At 43.6% G+C, this 27,666-nt stretch overlaps 1 protein-coding gene across 9 annotated transcripts in view; it reads left to right on the top strand.

Annotated features, from left to right (window-relative positions):
* The window catches only part of LOC147026140 (bifunctional heparan sulfate N-deacetylase/N-sulfotransferase 2-like), a 555,697-nt gene that overhangs the window by 409,298 nt on the left and 118,733 nt on the right, over positions 1 to 27,666 (top strand). For all 9 annotated transcript variants that reach the window (XM_085881257.1, XM_085881255.1, XM_085881258.1 and 6 more), the window contains one exon: positions 26,700 to 26,874. In XM_085881257.1, the coding sequence (XP_085737383.1) occupies positions 26,700 to 26,874 (175 nt within the window). The remainder of the gene's footprint in view (positions 1 to 26,699; positions 26,875 to 27,666) is intronic.

The raw sequence follows: 27,666 nt of genomic DNA, 5'->3' as shown, positions 1-27,666 counted from the left end.
CTATTTTTATTTTGAAATGGTGCAGTGATTTCAAAAATGGCTGAGAATTGGCGGCTGATGTTGAGCATTCTCACCTGAAACCGACTGATTCCATTAAAGCAAACATTCATTCTGTTGATCAGGTAATCTTTGATAATCACCGGATTACTACCAACGTGAAGTTGCATAAGATTTGAATCTCACCATTTAAAAGTTAATCATTCGTTCACACTTACATTCAATAAGATTAGTGCAAGGTGTGCAACAAAGGATCTTTGCTTTTGTCGACTGCAAAGGATAATTGCATGCTGTTGTGGAGATGTAAAAGGTCTATGACCTCATCCTTGAATGATCCTCATCTAATAAGGTTTTCCAAGGCTGAGACTTTAATCATCATTGCCATGATTGTCTAGGATTAATCTATCAGCCAATTTTACCATTAATTCCATCCTTTTCAGATGCTTTTCAGATGCCTTTTGTTTCAGATTAACTGCAATATGCTTGTTCCTTCCACCTGTACCTGTATGAACGTGTGAGCCATTGTGATGTGTGGATTTTACTCCTTCAAATTAACCCTGAATTTATTTTTGAACATCCTTTTGCACAGAGCATACAAATGGGAAAGAATGATAACCCTTCAAACATCCACACGAACAACTGTGAAAATATATCTGAACAGCACAAAGATAACTGAAGATCACAAAATATATCCTATTATGGAAGTTGAAGCAAACGTTATGAGAGGTACTCGAGGTGTTTGAAAGGCCTTCTTGATCTTGGAGCACTTATCTTGAGAAATTTCTACGAGTAAAATGGAAAAGGAGTCATCCATTTATTTTGCACTCATATGAGAAGTTTTTGGGTGTGAGATGTGGGGCAATTTCATTTCAAACGACGCAATTTCATTGGGAGGAGGGGATCATTCCGGTTCAGGCTGCTGCACACATTGTGATTACAAGAAGGAGGGTGTTGGAATGATCGAGTAGGCAGAAATCATACAAACGAGATGAGCTGGTAAGATGGCCGAGACGTACGCACACTCTCCTCTGAACCGTCCAGCCTGGTTTTGAATCCTAACCCAGCTCTAAATTGTCATCCTGATGTTTTACAGGCAGGGAAATTCATCAATCGGTGTGCGTGCGTGCATGCGCGCGCGCGTGTTTGCGCCGTCCCTCGGATGGACGTTAAACTCGGCATCCTGTCTGCTGATATTAGTTGGTAGACGTTAAAGATCTCACGTTGTCGGCACGAAGAGTAGGCGAGCCAACACCGGCACCATTGTGCTGAATACTGCTTATGCACTGTCAGTTCACAACTTGGGGTTTCCAACAATTTAGTGTAACGTATGTTGTTTGTGGTGCCGAACCCAGCTTATTCTCGAATGACCGCAACCCAAAGTTTGCGCTTCACGAGTATGAACGATTATACAGGCCGGCTACCAATCGAATGGATCTTTGTCAGTTGGGGAATGTGACTTCTAAGTGACGTTTCAGTTATCACATCAACAGCACAACATTTTTGAAACTTGCATTTCAAATAAACAGATCCAAAGTCAAATGAGGAAGTTCACCATTACACACAATTTCCAATTACGATTCCCACATTGAGTTGTTTCCGCACAGTGTCCCTCTCCTGCCGATTCAACTCACGCATGCTCACCTCATCTGCCGGGGGTGTCAAACGATCGATTCCAGTCGCGTCATTCTCACTCGATGTCCTTACAGCATCCGCCGGGGCTGTCCAACACTCGACTCACGTCACGTTCTCTCTCATACGCTGGCCTGTTCAGGATGATTGAAGAGCTCAAAGGAATTCTTTTCCAATACACAATCTTGATGAGTTTTAATCAACCTGATTTTAATTAGCTCCACACATTAACAGCCACTCTGGACATTAACACCTCGTTCACTTGTCCGAGTTAAATTGAGCACGGGGGATGATCAATGCACACGTCTCTTCACATGTCTCCCGTCTCTTTACACCTCCCTCTCGTGGGTTTATATAACAACACAGAATGATCCCATGCCTTCCAGCAAATGGGATTCTCATCTTTGCTGGAAGTTTCATCTCAGAGCGTTCCAGCATCTTCACAAATCTCACGAGGCAGTTTACAGTACAATACTGCCATCCACAGTCAAAATTAGCTCATTGCATCAAACAGTTTATAATACAATTGCCAATTCATTCTACAACAATTTTATAACATGTAACCATCAATTGTAATCATTCATGTATCGGTATTTACCAATGCTTATCCACAAATACCACAACCAATGCTTACTGGCCATAACATCTAGCTTTTAACTGACATGCACTTATTTTGTTTCTTCCATTCATTTTTTGAAACATCTCCATCATATCCCCTCATAACCACCTCTTTTCTAATGTGTAAAGCCCTGTCTCCTTCAGCACACCTCATAGCTGAGTCTAGCTATGCCCAGAGTCAATCTAGTTGTCCTACCATGATGGGGTTGGCCAAGGTGGTTCTTGGGTGAGAAACACTCATCAACCACACACCACCCCTTGATGTGACCTCCACAAACACGACACTTCACACAGATGCACACAATCACCCATCCATACTAAAGCTACTTACAAGTCTTTCCAATATCCCTATACCCTTCTCTCTCCAATACTTCCAGGTACCTATCTAATTCAAATTTAAAGTTATTTACTGTTTCTGCTGTCACTACCTTTCCAGGGAGACCATTCCATGCATCAACTACTCTCTGAGTGAAAGACACCTGCCTTACACAGTGTTAACTCTCATCTTCTTTACTCTCAGGCTACAGCCCCTGGTCCTATCACTACCTTTTGTGCTGAATAATTCTTCTGCACATGTTTTGTCGATACCCTTCATTATTTAAACAGCTCCAGCATATCCCCTCATAACCGCCCCCTTTCTATTATATACAGTAAAGCCCTGTTCTCCTCATAGCTGAGTATAACGAGGCCCGGAGTCAATTTAGTAACCCGAACATGAACACTCTCCATGGCAGCTATGTCCGTCTTGAGTTGTGGTGACTACCACTGCAAACTATTCTAGATGGGGCTTCACTAAGTGCTCAAGTATATAATACTTAAATTTTAATAAAATAGTGGTATTAAAGCCTGTCACATTTGCTCTACGGTGAGGATACGGCGGCCGTACCCCCCCCCCTGAATTGACAGAAACGTGCGGCAGACGCAGAGTTTCTGAGGTGGCTTCAGGGTGGCCCTACGCCGTATAGCTATCTTTTACAGGCCGTAGGGGTCGCCGTGGAATTATAGCGTGGAGTTATAACTTTTTTCATTTCTATGTTGACCGTAGCAATTCGACAAGCCGTAAAAAAAGAACTGGTATATATACCCACTCGTTACCGTCCGTCTGGCCGCACATTCGCCTTAGGGCCCCCCTGCGGTCGCCTTGCGGGCACCTTAAGGCTACCTTGAAAATTCTATGGCCGCCGCAGGGACGCCCTAAGGTCACCGTGCGACATCAAATCAAAGACCGTACGGCACCCCCACGTTTTCGGTCTCCACAATTTCTAAATACGCCGTGCGGCTCCCCGAAAAATAAAAACATATGTGATTGCTACATTGTGTGACCGTGGAAATACTGCGGCCACCCTATAATTGCTAGTGGCCGTAGATTTTGTGGACCCTACGGCCGCCATGCCAAATGTGACAGGCCGAAAGATCATTTTTTTAAATCCAGAAGTTTTGCGCGACTGGATGAGTCTTATACAGAACACTTAAACACTGTAATAAGATGATGTTGAGTCGCAGTTTAATAGATGGAGGCTCTTTTGATCACCATATAATGCATCGTCAATTGGCATCGTACATAGCCATATCAGCAGAGTCCTATTCACCCCGATACTGTCCCTCTCACATGCCACACACTCTCATGCTATATATGATAGAGAGCAAAGTTACTGGAAGTATTATGAAGGAGATTTGTGTTATATGTTGTTCAATTATATCGTTCAATTTAAATAAAGGTTTAATGATGTTTAACATGTTATCTCTCGATTACATCACCCTATCTAACATGTTACATTAGTTGTTCGTGCCTGTTGTTTGTGTTCTTCATAACCTCAAAAACAGTAAGTTTACTGTTCGGAATGATTTTCAATTGTGTTGGAATGCCAGGCAAGCAGACGGAGTAAAAATATTATCTCACTCCTCTCTGTGCATGCGCGATCGGGACAAATTCCAAGATATGGTAAAATGGCAAACTTGTCTTCCTATTCATGTTCAAAATATAACATTCAATTTAAAGAAGCTGTTCCTCAATCATAAACTGATCAGACGGATGGACATGAACCAATTGCTGAACATATATTGTGGGTATCTTTTCGCTTCATGTGCGTGGGGCAAAAATGAATGAATGAATGAATGTAAACGAGATGCAATCTCCAAAGAAACTCCATTGTTTTTCTCTTCAATGTAAAAGTGGATTTGATTTTAAGAATTCCTCCTTTGTATACAATGTCTAGGCCCATGGAGGAGCTGCAACATTGAACAGATCAGTTCTTAACAGAACGAAAATAACAGTAAAGAAAGAGGTATGGACCAACAACAAGATTGAGGGACAAAATAGAGGTAGACTTAGAGGGAGAAGGGTCACGTGGGGAAGAATGATTAACAAGATGGATACAGCTGCAAACTCTTAATCACATAAGTGGGAGGAAAAACTGTAAACCCACAAAGGGGTGTGTTTCGGTCAGGATAATGGGAGAAGAAAATATCATGCTTGAGAGTGGGCGTGATCTGACATGGTGGTGAACAGCTGTCTTGAAGCCCTGTAGGGAAGAATAAGATTGAAAAGAATGTGGAACTTGGTTCCACAAGCAGGGAAAAGAGGAAGGAATGAGTGGATGTGAGCAGTGAGTCTGGTTTTTGAGAGTTTCACCAGAATGGGGCAACTCACTGACCATGTATGTCTGACAGAAACCTGGAAGGTGGGTGGGGGAGCAGAGAATAGAAAGGGCAGTGGGTGCAAGATCAGAAAGGAGGCAGTGGAAGACAGAGACCACCGAACTGTCTGTGATTGAAAGTAATCGGCTCAGAGAGTCCAATGATGCTGAAGGCCTTGGTTTCCAATACGTCAAGCTGAGCAAGGTGTGAGGCAGGAGCATCATATCAAAAGCCTGGCATTGGCTTCGTGGTTAGGGTGGCTGGCTTGGGATCCTCGGGTCCTGAGTTTGAGCCCCATTGGCTGCTGAATTAACACTAGGTGGGGTCGACTCAGCCTGTCATCCTTTGAGAATGAGTACCAGTGTACTGGTAGAGGGGCACAGCATCAGCGGCACAGCCGCACTCCAAGAAGTGTTAGCTGCCATATGCAAGAACAGAACACATCGGACCAGAGGGGAAAGCATTGCTCCATCAAGCTGCAATGAAAGCCTTGTAGGTGAATGAGAGTTGAGATCTGCCATAGAAAGACTTTGCATGATAGAGGATGTCCATGTGGCAACTTAGATATGTGGATTGCCAAAAAAGATCATGGGTGATAGTGTAACTCTAAAGTTTGAGTGACTGAACTGCTGATAGAGCATTAAGGAAGTAGATGGGAGGGTTTGCCAGATGGCCTTTTCTGAGAGACAGAGACATATTGCAAGTTTTTCTTGTGATTCTATCTACATCTGCAGAGAGAGAGAGAGAGAGAGAGAGAGAGAGAGAGAGAGAGAGAGAGAGAGAGAGAGAGAGAGAGAGAGAGAGAGAGAGAGAGAGAGAGAGATAGAGATAGAGATAGAGATAGAGAGAGGAGGTTGTTTCCTACCTATCTGAAGCATGAGGGATGTCACGGCAGTGTAAAGTCATCAGCAAAGATCTAAAGAGGTTTTTCCCGAGAGTTAGAAAGATTGTTGTTGAAGATGAGGAATAAAACTGGGCCCAGAGCACTGTCTTGGGGCACTCCAGTCTTGACAGGAGGAGGAGATGATAGGATCCCATGGATAGCCATGCTTTGGCTACAAGAGTAGAGGAAGTCAGTAAGCCATGTGTGGAGGTGGATTTGGACGTCACAGGCAGAAAGTTTGGATTGCAAGGCAGGATGCCAGACTGTATTGAAAGCTCGAGATATGTCAAGAGAAACGGCCTTGATCTCATATCTGACACTGAGTGCTTCCATCCATTGTTGGGAGAGCAGAATCAGCATGTCAAGGGTGGAGTGACCTGATCCGAATCTCAATGAGGCCGATGGTGAAAAGGGAGGTTTTTATGTCAACTGTGGTGATGGATTCCATGACTTTGCTGATGCTTGATAGGAAAGTGAGAGGAATTATGTACCTTTTTTATTGTAGGAAGATATGTATATACAGCTGATAGGAAATTACACACAATGTGTACATATAGACAGCAGTTCACATAACTGGTCGGGATTTACTGCATACTCATGCATGGTCAAAAATAAATAAATAAATTAATATATGTGGACATCAAAGATACTCAGAAAGCTCAAAAGCGTTCCGGCACAACAGAGCCTTTTGATGGATATACACATTGTGATTTCAAAATTTGAGTGTACAAAATTAAGTTTATAAATGATAAGGTTATAAATTATATTATAACTTGTAACTTATAAGATCTTTAAAAAAAGATGTATCTGAGGAGAACATGCGAGAGAAGAGGACGAAGAGGAGGGTTTCTCAACTCGTTGCGGGAAGATTGTTCCATAATTCTGACAATTGATTTACAGTGTTTTCAAAATTTCAAAATTTAAGTGTACAAAATTTAGTTTATAAATTATAACAATATAATATATAAGCTGTATTGTAAGTTTATAACTTTTCATGAAAAGAAAAAAACAATAGATCCAAGGAGAACGCGTAGGCAAAGAGGAAGAGGAGGAGGTTCAGGAGCATCCAGAATGAAAAAAGAGCGGTTTGCGAGTGTCTCATCTGGAGTGAACGTTCTGAGAGACCACTTACAGAGCTGTAGAATACATACAATGCTGAGAGGAACATTAAAGATCGGAGTGGCGATTGGGAAAGCAGACGAGCGCAATCGAAGCTGACAAATTTTTTTCATAAGTCCCAAACCATTTCTGCTGGTACTCATTGGAGAACCTTATAAAAAATATTGTGTGTACCTCTGTATATAGAACACTGTATACACACTCAAGGATATACCAATTATGTACATTCCGATTGAAGATATACTTTGGTTGAGCCAATTGAGGGTGTCTCATTCCAAGAACATTTTGCATTCCGCTCGGCTATTTTAACATTTCACTTGTGGTGTTTTCGTTGAATTTTATTCTGCAATTTCAAACCACTTATTTAATTAAGTGTCAGTGTTACAGAATTTGGTGTTTGAAATCCCATCGTATTTCTCTAATATTAACAATATTTGATGTGTGCAGTGCTCTAATGATCTCACAATATTAATTACATCATGTTTTTTGACTGTTAGATTTAGCCAGTTTAGCTAATCTTGCTTATGCCACATCTTTTAACTGAACCGAACATTTTACTTATCTTCCATGTAATAATCCCATTTATCCAATGACTTGAATGTAACTTGACATTTACATACATTGAAAATTTACTTCCACATTCCACATGTTCGCAATGGTGCAATATATAATAGTTTATAAATTATATATATATATATATTGTTGTGGTTACCAAATTCGCAAACCACCATTCAGGTCCCTTAGGTGAGGTATCTCGGTAAGTATATGTGTAGTTAGGCCCAAACCCGTTGTCTAGTGGGAATAAATGTTATTTATGCGTGCTGCGACTCTTCAGGATAGCCGTTTTTCTTTTACTATCTTTATTTTGGACCAACCGCCATTGTCACCAGCACCACCACCCACCACAACGCCGCTTCACCACAACAGCCACGACCTTTCCCGTCACACCTCGCAACCGTCGCATCGCCACCGTTCTTGCGCCGCTTGTGAGTACCGGTGTTGGACTCGTGCAGGGCGCGCGCCGAACAGCGTGTACAAAACCACGGATTTTCCACTTCAAAAACGGATCAAAAACGACACACGCCCACTTTTGTTCCGTCCAATCGGTGAGCGAGGGGCGATTTGGCCCCGCCTCCAGGGCGTTGGAGGGCGATCGCTATATGCAAATTTATGGATCAAAAAGCATTCACGCCCACTTTTTCTCGGGCCAATGGGGAGCGAGGTGAAAGGTCGAAGGCAGGGGGTCAAAGATGAGAGAGCGAAGCCACGGGGCTTATATAAGCGACCGTGTTCGTCAGTCAAGGGAATAGAGAGTTAAGACTTCGCGGGCGGTGGAGTTGGGAAGAAGAAGCAAGAAGGAGTTGGTCGTCGTCATGTGCGTTGGAGTCGGAGCAAAGGGGACGGAGCTGTGGAGAGGCGGCGAGGGCAGACGAGGGGGTGCTCGCGTCGTGCAGGGAGCTGCACACCAAGGAGGCCGACGGCGCGACCTGGCCGAGGTGGAGACGCTCATCGCGGGACTCGAGGCAGAGTAGAAATCCTCTATACCCCGAGCATCAGCAACCTCCTCCTGTTTCCCCCGCGCTGAGATAGTGCGACCAAGGGGGCCCCTTTTCCCACCCCCTACCAGACACTGTCCGCGAGGCCCGCGGAGTTGAGGCACCATCGCCGCTCCGCGTCTCATCACCAGACGGGTAGGCCCGACCCGGTCTCGGCCTCAGGCCCGCCTCATCTTTGAGGGTGTTCTTTTCCTTTGCTTTGAGTGTATGTGTTGTCGGCGCCGTCTGTGAAGTAAAATTGTATAAGTGTTGCCGTGTGCTCGAGTAATCGGTATTAGATCTGCATTGTCGCATTTGCTTTTTGTGTAAAATTGCATTGTGTTTCTTTTCCTTTTCTATGTGCTTTTGGTGGAATTGAATATGTGTGCTTTCCGTTCATCGCGAATAAATGTGCTTTGTGTTGAACTGTTTCCCGCTTCGCTTCGTCATTTCTTTCATTGAATCCTCATCTTGCTTCACGTAAAGGGTTGGTAGTGGGCTGAATACGCCCGATAATTAATCGAACCGTCGAGGTCGACGAATAACACCGCTCGGTTATCCCGATAGTACGGAACGGGTCGCTTAAGTGGCCCGTGTCCGAAGTCGACCTGCAGCGAGGTGCGACCGCCCGGTCTACCCTCCGTGTGGGTACTTAGGTAGGTCGAATTTGGCGAGCAACCCTATCCCACGCGGGGGCTGATTGGCTCGATCGCGGTGAGACCGAAAGGTCCACCCGTGACTGGTTCCCGGCGTTAGTCCGAGAGGGTCACGACTGGATTGTCCGTCCGGTGGGCGACGTGCCGCGATTCGAGTTACGTGGCCGTCAGCACGCCGGCGGGCGCGAATCCGTAACAATATATATATATATATATATATATATATATATATATATATATATATATATATATATATATATATATATATATATATATATATATATATATATATATATATATATATATATATATATATATATATATATATATATATATATATATATATATATATATATATATATATTGTTGTGGGCCGGGGATCGGGTGAGAAGACCACTAGGTGGGGAAAGCTATCTCGGTTCCCACCAGACTCCCTGGAATTGTAGGCCGTCGCACACGGATAATTCCATAACACAGCGGGTCGCTGAACCGACCGTGGATGCCAATAACTCAACCACATGAGCTGGGGTCCTCCCGTCTATGGGTTAATCAGCTTACCTAATTATTCACGTGGTTTAATGACTGGGAAACACGCCCTCAGTAAGCCTTGTCCAAACCGGATCACTCTACCGGATCGGATCACTTTCCCGGATCAGATGCAGCCGAGCGACACTGCCAAGGACATACCGGCAAAAAGGAACGGATCGTTGGGAATAAAGTCCTGGCTGAAGTAGGTTTCGGACCATGCTGGATCAATGGAAGAAAAGACAAAAACGAGCAGGGAACATTTCCAATAATAATTTATTAACAATGGGCGAGGAATGGTATGTGACACGCTCAAGATTTATTGGGGTGTGTTGTGCAGAGATAGGGGGTGTGGTGCAGCAAATATACAGGCAACTTACAAAAGTGGACACAGAGCAGAGTTAACGCGAAAATAATAACAATAACGATCTTCTGCAGTCTTACTTAAGCAGACAGGCACCAGGACAAGCACACATGCACACAGACACAGAAAACCTGATAAAGAGAAAGTATTGAAACAGGAAGGGAAAGGAGTTGAGGCTATGATCTCGGTACATTTGTGCTTGATAGCATGACGCGCCACCAATACGTTTCGGGGGGGAATGCTCCGTGGTGCGGTACCTGACAGTGGGCACGTCATCTCTTGCTTCAGCCGCGTGTGTGGAGACCGTGTTCGTGAAGGAGGGGCTTGAGTGGAGAAGGGGCTGAGTCCAGGGTGCGTGGACAGAGTGGTAGGCGGCACCAAGTAGGCAGGTGGGGTTGACGTCATGTGGGCGGAGAAGAAGAGGCGGAGTCCAGACAGCAGGTGGTGGGTTGTGGCGATGTCGACGAGGGCAAGGCCAGAGCGAGAGAGAGGCGGAGGAAGAAAAAGGGAAAGGGAAATTCGGAGGGACCGCTCTGACCTTTATAGGACTTGCCACTGCGGGGGGAGGGGCCACCCCGAAGCGATACGTCATCACCTGAATCGGGGGCTCAAATTGGCTCCGACCCCTCACATGGCCTGCTAACTTTGGCAGGAAACCGCCTCCCTTCGTTTCCGGCAAGGTCATCCTCGACAGCGAACATATTTCGCTCCGACCCCATGACATGACACGAATCGCCCACACCAAAATTGGCATGCGAATCATCCCGCAAAACCCCCCGGGCCATGCCCTGACAACCGGTCGAGGGTCCCGCATGCCCACTCGGGCGTCCGAGCAGCGCCGAACAACGCACGCGCCAATGTGGCCCGCACTGTACATTCCTCGGTTCGATCGCAGCTTAGCTGGCCGTAGAGATGAGAATACGTTCACCATCCGTGGGAATCCGCTGCTTCTAGCGAGGGCCGGAAGTACATCATTATAGATAAATCCATGCATGTTTCGCAAGCGGCGTACGTGTCTGCCTTTGAGCACATTCTATCCAGTGCGCGGGGTTCGGCCATTACGCACATGGTCAGTGCTCGCGTTTGCACGACTCTGCTTGCGTCTGCGTGGGGCGAACACCAATATGTGTCAAATATTTGGTTGAAAAGGAACGCGCCGTTCTTTCCTCACACACCCGCATCCCGCCCAACGTGATGTGTAGTCCTCTTTATCAGCCTCCGTTCGCGTTTCGTGCAGCATGGGCGTCGTGTTCGCTGTGTTTCCTGTGTTGTGAAAAACACCATTCGTGCAGCCTCTTAAGAAGTATTCATTCGTATGCCTTTTTTAATGCAACCGACAATTTTCCTCATATCATCGGAAGCTCGAGTCGATAATCCCACATTGCTAAGCGCACGATATGACTCGCTGCACACGCTGGGTTTAGGGCTCGCTTTGGGAACGAGGGCTCTGCGCCGTCGTTTCCTCACAGCGGCGCCACACGTGCTGGCCTCCATGAGGGCCCACCTCACAGCGAAGGCGCACATGGCTCAGATTTACCTCAGGAATAATCAGATGAACAGAAGAGTTGGGACAAAGTGAAGAAAAAATGATGTAAGCAAACCGAGCTATGAGATCATCGCAACGCACTCCCTTGTTGTCCTGCTAGACAAAAGGAAAGGGACTATCTCCACGTATAATAATGGAATAACTGTCTTGGGACCACTCTCTGTTGGATACATGTGGTTCTCAGAACCGCAACAATATATATATATATATATATATATATATATATATATATATATATATATATATATATATATATATATATATATATATATATATATATATATATATATATATATATATATATATATATATATATATATATATATATATACATATATATATATATATATATATATATATATATATATATATATATATACACATTCATACATATATATATATATATATATATATATATATATATATATATATATATATATATATATATATACGTCTATATATATTTTTATACACACACACACACACACACACACACACACACACACACACACACACACACACACACACACACACACACACACAAAACCCAAAAAACTTCTCTCAATGCTCTTGTTTGACCACCTCCTGAGCCACACATTATTTTTCATAAGCCACGCCCACTTTCCTAAGCCCCTCATAAAAATGACTGTAAATAGGCACCCGATTTTTGAAGGACTACCATTTGAAAAATAAAAGCAAAATCAAAAATCGGAACTTGCTTAGCAACGGAACTCAAACGCGCACATTCCCAGCCCATATGGCACCTTTCGCCAAGTTTCATCGTAATCGGTTTGCTGGTTTGTGCTTTGGAGCCTCACATTGCAGACACACACACACACGGAAAACCCAACAATAAGGGATATCTAGAGAATCCAATATTGGGTCGCCGAAATAGGTGTTGGGTTGCCGAAATTGGTGACCCTTATTGTCAGTAATTCTGTCGGTTTGTTTGGATGTTTGTTCGTTTGTCATCAGCATAATTGGTAGTAAACGTGGGCCGATTTTGACCAAACTCGGGTGGTAGGTACATCTTATGACTTAGTGCTTTGGAAATTGTGATGGTTGCTAGGGACGCTTTGGTTCCCCAGCAACAGCCGAAAAACGTTCAAAATCGGTACCGTTCACGCGAAATCAATTCCAAAAGCCATTATCCCACGTAGGCTTACGAAATTTGGCATGAATGATCGACAGGTGATGCTCTACCAAATATATTCCGGTTCTTGTGATGTATGGAATAGTTTACCCGCAGCGCCCCCTACAAATGGGGTATGCCCGAAAATTGGCAAAATTGAAGGCCCCCCTCGCGACCAGGTGAATGCATCGATCCGAATGAAACTTTGCAGGTTCATAGCACGCAATGAGTACTACAACTTTTCCTCAGACCATATTGACCGATATTGCTTAGTTCAGGGGTCAAAGGGCAAAAATCGATAATATGCGAGAGCTGGAGGTGCCTTCGTGCCAAATGCTACTCCTCCTACAGTTATGGTCTGATGGCCATGAACATTCACACTAATCATCTGGAATGCTTTGTGCACAAACGATCGAGCCGGATTTTCGATTTATATCTTTGTTCACCCACAGCACCCCCTTGAACTCTGGGGATTTCTGATATCAAACCGCATTTTCGGTACTTTTCATTCAAATTGATACCGAGTAGTTATCAGAAGATGGAACTCGATGAAATTTGGTATCCATAATCTTAAGGTGATTCTCTATCCGCAACATGACATCCATTTTTTTCTATATCTTATAGTTTCCAAATGGTAACCCTCTCAACTTGGGTGTCCGAGGGCCATTGAGCATTCCCGCTGAAAATTCAAAGTACACTAGCTCCAAGACGGTTGAAATTAATCAAATGAATCTTTACAGGCTTATAGACCGTAATGAGTACTCCAACTTTGCTCATTTTCATAATGACCTATCTCGAGTAGGTCAGGGGTCAAAGGTCAAAAAGTGCATTTTTCGGGCGAAATTACCATTCAAGGCACCCTTGCTCCAACACGGATTAACCGATACGAATGAAAGTTCAGAGTTACATAGTACTCAATGAGTTCCTCAACTTTGCTTCAGGATATATTGACCTATCTCGGCTAGGTCAGGGGTCAAAGGTCAATGAGTGCATTTTTCGGGCAAAATGACCATTCAAATCCCCCTTGCTCCTACACGGGTTAACCGATTCGATTGCAATTTCGTAAGTACTTCGTATTAGATTAACTCAGATCAGGGATCAAAGGTCATCGGATGCTTGGCGATCCATGGCCGCCTACTGGCTTGTTTATATACTAGTGCGGCCCGTAGGTGCGGGCCCGTACGTGTGTGCCCGTACGTGCGTGCCTGTAGGTGCGTAGCCGTATGTGCAAAAAAAAAAGAATTGTGACATCATTCGTGATGTCATAGCACATTGTCCTGTCATTGGTTGGCAAATAAATGGCCGTAACTTTGGAAGCACTGGTCTGATTAATATCAAACCTTGAAAAGGCACATCTGCGTGTCCCCAGCAATATACCTGGCAAGTTTCAATCAGATCGGACCAGTGGTTGTCGAGAAACGGCGGTCGCAGATACACATATAGACACACACACACACACACACACACACACACACACACACACACACACACACACACACACACACACATTTCTGGAATTATATATATATATATATATATATATATATATATATATATATATATATATATATATATATATATATATATATATATATATATATATATATATATATATATACATATCTATATATATATATATATATATATATATATATATATATATATATATATATATATATATATATATATATATATATATATATATATATATATATATATATATATATATTTGCACACAAAAGTTTGCATAAACTTGAGCAGAATACATTTGACTTCGATTTATACCTCTTTTCTCTGCAATAATCATAATTCTTTCCATTCTTAGAACAATTTCAACCAAAGGTTTCTGTAACTTTTGTACTTTGGATGATTTTATTCACAGTTTCATTCATGATGTGACAAAAATAGCGGGTAAAAAGTTTACATACAGCACACTCTAATATTCTTCTTCACTTGATCATTATCTCCAATGACACTTGTTGCACACTTTGCAGCCATAGTTCCAGCTGCTGTGAGTGAACGGCTAGCACAGAATGATGGAGTGTGAATGACTTGCTCAGAATGACGGAGAGCAAACAGCTCATTCAGAATGACAGAATGCGAACGACTCACTCAGAATGATGGAGCGTAAATGACTCACTCAGAATGATGGAGCGTAAATGACTCGCTCAGAATGACAGAGAGCGAACGACTCACTCAGAATGACAGTGCGCGAAGGACCCACTCAAAATGACAGAGCATGAACAACTCGCTCAGAATGACAGAGTGCAGATCTCACTCAGAATGACGGAGTGTAAATCACTCGCTCAGAATGATGGAGCACGAACGACTCGCTCAGAATGATGGAGCACGAACGACTCGCTCAGAATGATGGAGCACGAACGCCTCGCTCAGAATGATGGAGCACGAACGCCTCGCTCAGAATGATGGAGCACGAACGACTCGCTCAGAATGACAGAGCGTGAACAACTCACTCAGAATGACAGAGAGTGCAGATCTCGCTCAGAATGACAGCATGAAGGACTCACTCAGAATGACGGAGCATGAAGGACTCGCTCAGACTGACGGAGAACAAACGACTCGCTCAGAGCGATGGAGCATGAATTGCTTCCCAGAATGACAGAGCATTGTTGTTGTTGTTGGTGTTGTTTTATTAATTCTAGGAGGAGGAGATTGGGACTATACTCTGTGCAAAGCATTGGTGCTGCTTAAGCAGTCTCCTTGGCTATTGGACACAATCCTGGATGGGTCGTCCCTCCGACACAGTATACCAGCATGCTGGCACTCATTTGCCGACCACGGAAAGATGACAGGCCGAGTTAACCCCACCTGGTATTAATTCAACAGCTGAGCGGGATTTGAACTCAGGACCCTTGGGTCCAAAGCCCACCACCCTAACCATTAAGCCAACACCAGGCTTATTAAATCTAGACTGTCGTGTTAACATGTTATCAGGACACTGGTTTTATGAGGGTCACCCATACAGTATTCAGTGACAGTGCAAATATTGTAGAGCGCTTGCCAAGTGGCTTAAGCACTCCAACACAACAGTTGATGAGAAAAGGCTGGTTTGGCAAGTGATGAGCAATTCGTCATATTATTAAACACCTCTTGGAGATGCCAAAATGTCAAATATGTCCGAATTGGACAAATGAACACTTCTTTTAGCAGGAGGAACTGCTGTTAAGTTCAATTCTGGAGCTTAAATTTTGTAATTTTGCTTAGTTGAAGAGATTCTCGAGGTTATGGTATGTGCATAAATGAAATAAAGCCACGAACACTGGCATCTCTGGGTGTTTATAAGCATTGTAATGTATCCAGCGATTCGTAGGTATGATGATTAGGCTTTCGATGATAGGTGAGGAAAGTGAAAAAAAAACTTTATCGTTAAGAAATCATTGCGGCCTGTTCCAAGCCAAGGCATTGTTGATCAGGTGATAAAAAATGGTGGCTTAAGACTTTTGCGAGCTGAGAGGGTTGACCAAGATGGCACGCCACCATCTTGGTAAGGCTTGTTATCCTGCCCCTCCTGGAAGGAGGGAGCGGGATATTGTAATCGGCCGGTTTGTTTGTCTGTCTGTTTGTTACTTACGAAATCTAGAGATTTCGTAAGTATATTGATGACTTCCGTTTCTCCTTGTTTGTTTGTTTGTTTGTTTGTTTGTTTGTTTGTTTGTGTGTTTGTTTGTTTGTTTGTTTGTTTGTAGGCACAATAACTCGAGAACGGAAGCAGCTACCAATGTCAAATTACACCACGTGATTCAGGAGGGTGATGGCCAGCGCTGATTAGATTTTGGTCAAAATCGGTCAAAGGTCAAGGTCACAGTGAGGTCAAACATCCAAAACATTAGATTTTTGATGGTTTGATACAGAATCATCGTATAAACTTCTGGTTTGCGTCGCTACCTTCTCCATAGACAGCTTTTATTAGACAAGGTCAGAGGTCAAGTTGATGATTTCGTAAGTACCAATCTATGACTGCTTGTTTGTGTGTTTGTTTGTGTGTTTGTCACTTACGAAATCAAAAGATTTTGCACGTTTATTATGACTTCCGTTTCTGTTTGTTTGTTTGTTTAGCTTGCCAAAACGAAGTTTTTGCAAGATATATAAGTCAGCTTGTATGTTTTTTTTTTAATTTTTTTTAAATTTTTTTGTTTGTTTGTCTGGAATCACGTATAAAAAAATCTGCAGAGCACAGTTATCATTGGAAATTTTTGTAACTTCGCATATCAGAGGCCTATAGAGGTCCCTTTCAGTGCACAAAATTTTGAAGGTCAAGGTCAAAGGTCAAGGTCACTTTGTCGCAAATCAGGGGAGTCGACGAAACCCTTATGTTTTGAGTAATTTTGATCGGATCGTCTTCAAACTTCATGGGAATATAGTTCATGGTCTGGCACTCAGCTGATTAATTTTTGGTGGCGATTGGCCTTGACCTCCATATGTTTTTTTTATTTTTTTTTGGTCTGTAATCACGTATCGATCACTCTGCAGAGCACAGTTATCATTGGAAATTTTTGTAACTTCGCATGTCAGAGTCCTATAGAGGTCCCTTTCAGCGCATAAAATTTTGAAGGTCAAGGTTAAAGGTCAAGGTCACTTTGTTGCAAATCAGGGGAGTCGACGAAACCCTTATTTTTTGAGTAATTTTGATCGGATCGTCTTTAAACTTCATGAGAACATAGTTCATGGTCTGGTGCTCAGTTGATTAATTTTTGGTGGCGATTGGCCTTGACCTTCATGGTTAGCGCCTCAGGTCAAACATATTTGACCCCAAGGTCAAATTTTCAAGTTTTAGGAACCATATCGTGTAGTACCTCAAAATGAACACCTCGATGAGTGCTTTCTATATATGTTAAGCTTGAGACATTATGACATCATTTGGTGACGTTATGAGGCAAAAGCATATTTTTCATGGTTACTCTGTAGAACTATTCTCATCGGAATCTCTTGTCGGCAGATATTCCTCAAGGAGTCGCTCCTGGTAGATAGCAGCTCTGTTCACCTCAGTGTGACCTAAAAGAAGTCACACGTGGTCACCTTTTGGCAAGATACAGGTCACCCTGCGGGTGACATTGGTTTATTTTATTTGTTTGTCTGTTTGTAGGCACGATAACTTGAGAACGGAAGAAGCTACCAATGTCAAGTTAAACCACATGATTCAGGAGTGTGATGGCTCCTGCTGATTAGATTTTGGTCAAAATCGGTCAAAGGTCAAGGTCACAGCAAGGTCAAATATTTGATTTTTGATGGTTTGGTACAGATAACTCGAGAACGGAAGAACCTACCAATGTCAAATTACACCACATGATTCAGGAGGGTGATGGCTAGCGCTGATTAGATTTTTGTCAAAATTGGTCAACGGTCAAGGTCACAGTGAGGTCAAACATTCGATTTTTGATGGTTTGGTACAGAATCATCGTAGAAACTTCTGGTTTGCGTCGCTGCCTTCTCGAGAGACAGCTTTTATTAGACAAGGTCAGAGGTCAAGTTGACGATTTCGTAAGTACCAGTCTATGACTGCTTGTTTGTTAGTTTGTAGGCACGATAAGTCGAGAACGGAAGGAGCTACCAATGTCAAATTACACCACGTGATTCAGGAGGGTGATGGCTAGCGCTGATTAGATTTTTTGTCAAAATCGGTCAAAGGTCAAGGTCACAGTGAGGTCAAATATTCGATTATTGATGGTTTGGTACAGATAACTCGAGAACGGAAGAAGCTACCAATGTCAAATTACACCACGTGATTCAGGAGGGTGGTGGCTAGTGCTGATTAGATTTTTGTCAAAATCGATCAAAGGTCAAGGTCACAGTGAGGTCAAACATCCAAAACATTTGATTTTTGATGGTTTGGTACAGAATCATCGTAGAAACTTCTGGTTTGCGTCGCTACCTTCTCTCGAGACAGCTTTTATTAGACAAGGTCAGAGGTCAAGTTGACGATTTCGTCAGTACCAGTCTATCACTGTTTGTTTGTGTGTTTGTTTGTGTGTTTGTTTGTTTGTTTGTAGGCACGATAACACGAGAACGTAAGAAGCTACCAATGTCAAATTACACCATGTGATTCAGGAGGGTGATGGCTCGCGCTGATTAGATTTTGGTCAAAATCGGTCAAAGGTCAAGGTCATAGTGAGGTCAAACATAATTCCGTAAATTCATGTGGAGAAATGGAATATTTTTGCTTCGCTCGACGTTACGAGTTCGTTTTGACTTCGATTTTAATTTTTTGTTCGGTTTTTGTGATCGCTTTGGACGCTTAAAACTCGGTTGTCGAAATTCTGGTAAAAATAGGATGTTTTAGAGACATTTTAAGATTGTATAAAAAATATTTCACTCGACGCGTCACGGGTCGTCACGTGATGCAGTGCGCTCGAGCAGACGTGTCGCTGAGTCACCTTAAGGTTTTCCGTGTGCGCGCTGACAGTGTTTTCAATAAAGATGGTGTTTAAAAGTCATTTTTTATCCCAATAAAGGTTATCGTCGCATGCCTGACTCGCTGAGCCGTCGGATTATGTAGAGATTGTTGGTGGATGGCCGAATATTACGGTTTTGTGACTTTAATAAAATAATATTAAATAATTCCGTGGAGAAATGGAGATTTTTACTTCGCTCGACATTACGATTTTTGATGGTTTGGTACAGAATCATCGTAGAAACTTCTGGTTTGCGTCGCCACCTTCTCGAGAGACAGCTTTTATTAGACAAGGTCAGAGGTCAAGTTGACGATTTCGTCAGTACCAGTCTATGACTGCTTGTTTGTCTGTCTGTCTGTTAGCAACTTTACGGCAAAACTGCTTTAACAAACACTATCAAATTTAATCCACAGGTGGGCAATGAACCTTGGACGACCCCATTAACTTTTGGGTCCAATTGGATCAAAGGTCAAGGTCAAGGTCACGAAAAGATCAAAATCGTTTTTTGCTCATAACTTCATCAAAAATGATCTGATTTACTTCAAACTAAGCTTATAGTGAACCTTATTCATTTTGTCACTTATAATCCTACCCATTCCTATAGTGAAAAATGCATATTTGTGAAAATCGGTAGGGTCCGAAGTTTTGGGGGTCATGGCCATCGGTCAAAATTACTAATTTTCCATTAAAACTAAAACATGGTTATGAAAATACAACTTTACGGGAAAACGGCTGGCTCAAACACTGTCAAATTGTATCCACAGGTGGGTACTGAACCTCGGACGACCACATTAACTTTTGGGTCCAATTAGGTAAAAGGTCAAGGTCAGGTCACAAAAAGGTCAAAATCTTTTTCGCTCATAACTTCGTCAAAAATGGTTTAATTGACTTCAAACTAAGACTAAAATATTTCTTATTGTATTCCTCATAATCAACATTCTGGTTAAGGATGTATCAAATTTAAATTTGATCCCCAAAATAACTTTATGCCTTAAATGGGCAGGATTTGTTGTGCCTGGCACCACTTGTTTTGTTCTTTTTTTGTGATGAGCACCCCCTATATTTTTTTCAAAAGGTGTTTAAATTACCCCAAGCACCCACTTTTCATTCATGCACCACATTGGAGTTCCCTCAGTATGCATGCAAAGTTTGGGGCCACTAGGTTTCATGGTTTTGGAGTTATGGAGAATATGGATGGATTGACAGATGGACAGAAGGACACACACTGACACTTATTTACATATATATATATATATATATATATATATATATATATATATATATATATATATATATATATATATTGTTGTGGTTGACGAAATTCGCAAACCACCATTCAGGTCCCTTAGGTGAGATATCTCTGTAAGTATATGTGTAGTTAGGCCCAAACCCGTTGTTTAGAGGGAATAAATGTCATTCATTCGGGCGGCGACCCCTCTAGATAGCCGTTTTTCTTTTACTATCTTTATTTTGGACCAGCCGCCATTACTACCATTACCACCACCACCAACCACGTCTCAACAGCCATCACACAACAACCACCAACCGCAACGCCGCTTCACAACAACAGCCACGACCCTTGCCATCACATCTCGCTCTCGCAACCATCGCATCACCGTCATTCCCGCGCCGCTTGTGGGCACCGATACTGGACTCGTGCAGGGCGCGCACCGAGCAGCGGGTGCAGAAACACCAGCCTTTCCGAAGAAATCAGATCAAAAACGACTCACGCCCACTTCTGTTCCGTCCTATCAGCGAGCATGGGGCGATTTGGCCCCGCCTCCAGGTGCGTCGGAGTAATATCGCTATATGCAGATTCATGGATCAAAAAGCATTCACGCCCACTTTTCCTCTGTCCAATGGGGAGCCAGCCAGAGGTAAAGGGTCGAAGGTGAAGGAGCGAGGCCCCGGGGGCTATAAAGGGCCGCGTTCGCTCGTAGTTGAGTCAGTCGAGTGGAGTTTGGAAGAGTCGGAGTTGGGTTGCGAAGAGTCGGGGAGTTGAGTTGGGAGTTGGTGGAGTCGAGTTGAGTTGGGAAGTCAGTGAAGAGAAGAGTCGGAGAAAGCAGTTGGACGGAGCTGTGGAGAGTTGGAGAGGTGGCGGCGGCGAAGGCAGTCGAGGGGGCGCTCGTGTCAGAGTCGGGGAGCTGCGGAGAGGGGAGGCCGGTAACGCGACCGAGGTCGTGGTGGAGACGCTCGTCGCGGGACCCGAGCCAGTGAGATATCCTCCTTACCCCGAGCATCAACAACCCCCTCCTGTTTCCCCCCGCGCTGAGATAGTGCGAGAAGGGGGCCCCGTTCCCACCCCATTCCAATCACTGTCCGCGAGGCCCGGTCTACCCTCCGTGTGGGTATTTAGGTAGGTCGAATTTGGCGAGCAACCCTATCCCACGCGGGGGGCCGATTGGCACGATCGTGGTGAGGCCGAAAGGCCCACACGTGACTAGTTCCCGGCGTTAGTCCGAGAGGGTCACGACGGGATTGTCCGTCCGGTGGGCGACGTGCCGCGATTCGAGTTGCGTGGCCGTTCGCACTCCGGCGGGCGCGAATCCGCAACAATATATATATATATATATATATATATATATATATATATATATATATATATATATATACATATATATATATATATATATATATATATGTACATATATATGTACATATATATATATATATATATATATATATATATATATATATATATATATATATATATATATATATATATATATATATATATATATATATATATATATATATATATATATATATATATATATATATATATATATATATATATATTGTCGTGGATCGTGGGTTTGAGGCTGCCACGAGGCGAAGCACTTGGGTCCCTCCTGAACGTCCGGACCTGAGGCCATCTGGCACAGGTAATTCCGTGCATTGGCAGGTTGCTAAGCACTCAGGCGAACGCTGATTGGCACCGCCAATCCGGGCAGATTACACTACTTCGCGTGATACCTTACCTGTGGACGGCCGGCTAATTGGGGTCATGTGTCCTCCGCACACTCGGATTACTGCCGAGCATTAGTGAGTGTGCTATGGCTAACAAAGCAAATTATTGGTGTAGAACGTCGCATCTAACTTTGCTTGTACACTGCATCGGACCAATAAAGGAAAAGACAACCGAGACAGATTGGAAATAACAACAAACAATTATTTATTACAAACACACAAACAAGCAATCATTTAAGAGCAAGTATTTATGAGCAAGTATTTATAAGCAAGTATTTATAAGCAGGAAAGCAAAAAGGAACACAAGAGCAGATTTAACCATTACACATGTTCTTATTCAATATCACTTACACAAAAAACTTGGCCATCATTCACTCAGGGGCGAAGAACAAAACAAGGACTTGAAAATAAAATTAAAGTAACGTATTTTATGAGAGTACTTGTTTTAATATGACATATGAAATAAATGTTCATCAACGGACCCAAAAAGCATGGAAAATCTATCTATAATTCCAGCAACGTGTGTGTGTGTGTGTGTGTGTGTGTGTGTGTGTGTGTGTGTGTGTGTGTGTGTGTGTGTGTGTGTGTGTGTGTGTGTGTGTGTGTGTGTGTGTGTGTGTGTGTGTGTGTGTGTGTGTGTGTGTGTGTGTGTGTGTGTGAGACCACTGTTTCTCGACAACCACTGGTCCGATCGAATTGAAACTTGCCAGGTATATTGCTGGGGACCTGAGGATGTGCCTTTTCAAGGTTTGATATTAATCGGACAAGTGCTTCCAAAGTTATGGCCATTTATTTACCAACCAATGGCAAAACATGTTGCTGCGTGGGCGTGGCCAATGGGGAAGGGAACCTCAGCCGCGTTCCCCATTACGGGTTACAACGTACGGACTTCCGGATAGTCATGACTTCGTGTATTCTAATAATTTCTCGATTTCTTCTGCGCATTTATAGATAAACACAATGCCCTAAGTTATGATCGTTTTCATATTAGACGGTGCATAAATTTCGGTAACATCAGAGTGCTGGTATGCTCCGAACCAGGAAGTAATTTTTTTTTTTTTTTTTGCACGAACGTTTTTTTTCTCCCTCTTCTCTTCTCTTTGTATTTTTCCTTGCGACGACATTGTGAAAAGGCAAAATACATTGGCGCTAATTGAATAATTGGCCATTTAAACGAAATTGCGAATAATCGTAACTGTGATAAGCGAACTTCCGGGCCATGCACGTACGGGCATGCGAGAGCGAAGAAACGGCCTGTGTGGTTGTTGTTTCTTGCTCAAGGTTTGAAAGTTTTTTTGTTTTTTTTTTACGGGCACCTACTAGTATTTACAATCATTGTTGCATTGATAAAGTTACTGTGGCAATGGCATCCATTCATCTGCGTGAAATGGTGGATATGCAGCACTTCTTGGTGAGGTCAATCATGTATTACACTTCTTTTGCTGACTGTACAGGCTGACTTGGGAGCGACAGTCTACCACAGGTGCCAGAACTGAAGTAATTGGTGTGGTTGTCCTCTACTGTAGTTGTGGGATGATGTTGTTTGCGGCGACAGAGTCTGTCGTGCAGCTGCACCAGCCACTGGTCATCGTGATGGCTTATCCCAGCCCATAGTTGATGTTGCCATGTGTCTCTGAAATTGGTGACAGTTTCCCACGTGTCAAAATTGATGTGTGGGGCATTCATGTCCCGCTTCCAAACATCCTTATACCTCAGCTTCTGGCACCCTTTTGGTCTTTAAGCCCCAGCTATCTCCCAATATCGGGCATTCTTTTGGATACATCCATCTTCCATCCTGTGCACATGCTTGAAGTCATTTTTACTTAATGAGTGCAAGGATGCTTGGCAGATTTGCCTGGAAGAGGACTTCTGCATTTGTGCATCTGTCCTTCCACGTGATACCAAATATGCGTCATTGACAGCGAATATGGAAACTATTAAGTCTCTGTTCTTGGCAGCTATAAGTTTTCCGTATTTCACAGCCTCATCATGGGGTGCTAATGATGCATGCCTTATAGATCAGCATCTTGCATCTGAGGGTCAGCTTGCTGTTTTTCCATGCCCTCTTTGTTAGATGACCAAAGGTGGTAGCTGCCTTCCCAATGTGTACGTTCAGTTCATCGAGATAGGTTGTTAGTCACTACAGACCCAAGATAACTGAATTTGATGACTACTTCCAGCGGAGTATTGGTTGGTGTAATCATGGGCTAAGTCGTGACACCTTGTCCCATCACCATGGTTTTTGTGACACTGATGGTGAGAGAGAACATCATGCACGAATGGGAGAGATGATCGATTAGCTTTTGGAGCTGGTCTTCTGTACTGTACTTTCCTCATAAAGGTATTTGCAATTAACTTGTACAAAAAGCGTTAATAAAATCATTAATAATGGTCCATTGTGTGCATGCATCCGAGGTTCTAACAACCGGTTAAGATATTTACAATATCAGTCTTAGTCCCCAGCTTAATACCATAAAACCTGTGAGTCGCAGTGTTGCTTGCAAGGAGAATCCTGTTTTTTGTATTGTAATTACATATTGGAATTGCCATGGAACATTCGTTTTTACCTTTCTCAGTGTAGAAAAGCTGCAAGTTTTTTTTTTTTTTTTTTTTTGTATACCTTGTCGAGGCTCGTATGAGAGCGAACACACAACGCACAGCAAGGGGGGCATGAGACAAGAGGGGTGGGAGAGGGAAGGACAAAACAGTGGGGAACAGAGACATGAGGAGATCTGTGGAAGGGAGAGGGATGGGGTGGGGAACATGGGGAATAGAAGATGGACATTACAGGGACTTTCAAGAAGGAAAGCAAGGAATTTGAAGGAGGTGGGCTTGGGTGGATTATCAGGGGTAGAAATGATCGAGGATTTGGATGGGGATGATAGGTGGTGGTGAACAGCTGTATTGAAGGCCTGGAGGGAAGAATGGGATTTAATAGTGAGGGAGTTTATTCCATAGGCAGGAAATAAGAGGAATGAAAGAGTGAAGGTGAACAGTGATTTGTGATTTTGGTAGTTTTACCAGAAGGGGGTTTTTGGCGGACCTTGAGCGCCCTGTGGAAATGTGGTGGGGACAAATCGCAGAGAGAGCGGGGGGGGGGGCGAGGCTGGAGAGGAGATTATAGAAGACAGAAAGACCACCGACCAGCCTGCGATGAGAGAGTGAGAGGCAGAAAGACTCGGCCTCATTGCGGGAGATGCCAATGATCCGAAATGCCTTGGTTTCCACAACGTGAAGCCGAAAAAGGTGGGAGGCAGAAGCACCAGCCCAAAGGGGAGAGCAGTACTCCATCAGGCTGCGGACGAAAGCTTTGTAAGTGGTCAGGAGCTCAGGTGGGCCGAGGAAGGACCTTGCACGACGGAGGATTCCCAGTCGGCGACTGGCTTTGGAGGCGAGGTTTGAAATGTGGCTTTCCCAGGAAAGATCATGGCAGAGAGTGAGACCCAGAAGCTTGAAAGAAAGGACTTCTTCCAGAGGATTGTTAAGAAAGTGGATGGGAGGGGGGGGTTCTAAACGGTCCTTTCGAAGAGACATAGTGAGAGTGTGAGATTTGTCTGGATTGAAAGACATGTTCCACGTGTTGGACCAGTTTGTGATTTTATCCAGATCAGCAGTGAGCGAAGAAGCTGCTGCTTGTCGGTCTGAGGGATGACAGATGGTACGGCAGAGGGTGGAGTCATCAGCAAAGAGATATAGAGGATTTTCCAGAGAGTCGGAGAGATCATTGATGAAAACCACAAAAAGAACAGGGCCCAGAATGCCACCTTGAGGAACTCCAGCCTGCACAGGAAGAGGGGATGAAAGAACTCCATTTCGGGCCACACGTTGACTGCAACAGGAGAGGAAGTCTGCGAGCCATGAGTGGAGATGGCCTTGGACTCCATGGGAAGAGAGATTGGTGAGCAGGGCAGGGTGCCAGACCATGTCAAAAGCACGTGATATGTCCAGGGATACGGCTCTCATTTCATGTCTGGCATTGAGGACCTCCATCCATTGTTGGGTCTGCAGAAACAGCATATCTAGGGTAGAATGACCTGGTCTGAAACCAAATTGATGATCGGAAATCAAGTCATTGGAGAAGAGGAAGGATTTAATGTCTGAAGCGATGATGGATTCCATAACCTTGCTGATGATTGGCAGAAGGCTGATTGGTCTGCAGTTGCAGGGATCTGTTTCTGCACCTTTGTCATGCAGGGCAGTAATGTTTGCTGATTTCCAAGCAGATGGCAGATGACCTTGAGCAAATGAGAGGGTGAATAGAACAGAGAGATGGTGAGCAAGAGCAGAAGTTGTTGTACCCCACATCCTTTTGATTGAGGGGAGGAGGAGGAAGAGCAAAGATGCATGGGGTATGATAGTGTTGAGGAAATTGTTCTCACACTAAAGTGATCTCAGGATAATTCTAAAAGTTAATGGTATAGAATAATCAGACATCTTGTCCCATTGGTATTCTTGTATCAATCAATGTTCTGCAATTGTTGATTTCCATTGGAGTGAAATTCTAAAAGTCCAGCAGGTTGACAATCCTTGCATTTTTTTGCATGATACAAGACGATGAAAAGGTGATTCCAAAGTGCTTTGCTCATTATATAATAGGGGATAAAACATTCAATTCAGATCATGTTGTATTACTCTATATTCTGCCATGTTGGGATGCCTTATATAATCATTTTTGCAGGTACATGGATTTTTTCCCCGTCTCCTCCAATACCAGTTCAAAGCTCCGGTTTGAAAAGACTGCCAACTACTTTGAGGCTGAGGCAGCACCAGAGCGTGCAGCAGCACTCCTGCCTCGTGCTCGCCTCATTGCTGTGATTACGAGCCCAACTGATAGGGCCTACTCTTGGTACCAGGTAGATTTGACGGTCTCGTTCTCTGTTGCTGCAAGAATTTATCAAGGGTGATCCTATTAGTGGTGTGTGTGTGTGTGTGTGTGTGTGTGTGTGTGTGTGTGTGTGTGTGTGTGTGTGTGTGTGTGTGTGTGTGTGTGTGTGTGTGTTTGTGTGTGTGTGTTTGTGTGTGTGTGTGTGTGTGTGTGTATATATATATATATATATATATATATAGTTGCGGGCCGGGGGTCAGGTGAGAAGACCACTCGGGTTGGGGAAAGCTATCTCGGCTCCCACCAGACTCCCCGGAATTGTAGGCCGTTGCACACGGATAATTCCGTTATGCTGCAGGTCGCTTAACCGACTGTGGATGCCAATAACTCAACCGTGTGACCTTGGGTCCTCCTGTCGATGGGTTAACCAGGTTACCTAATTAATCACGTGATTTAATTACCAGGGAACACGCCCTCGGTACACCTTGTCCGAACCGGATCACTCTGCTGCACCGGAATCTTCTGCAGGCTTACTTATGTAGACAGGCGCCAGGACACACACACACATACACACACACACACAAACACACACACACACACACACACACACACACACACACACACACACACACACACACACACACACACACACACACACGCGCGCACACACACAGACTCAGAAAACCCGATGAAGAGGAATTTAAGTAAGACAGGAGAGGAGTTGAGGCTATGGTCTCTCGGTACCTCTGTATAATTGATATACAGTCCCTGAACGCACCACCAATATGTTTGGGGGGAATGCTCCACGGCGTGGTACCCC

Source organism: Eptatretus burgeri, chromosome 5, assembly GCF_056783735.1.
Source record: "Eptatretus burgeri isolate ZD-2024b chromosome 5, Ebu_testis_v1, whole genome shotgun sequence".
Lineage (NCBI taxonomy): Eukaryota > Metazoa > Chordata > Myxini > Myxiniformes > Myxinidae > Eptatretus > Eptatretus burgeri.
This window is presented reverse-complemented; position numbering and strand designations above follow the sequence as displayed.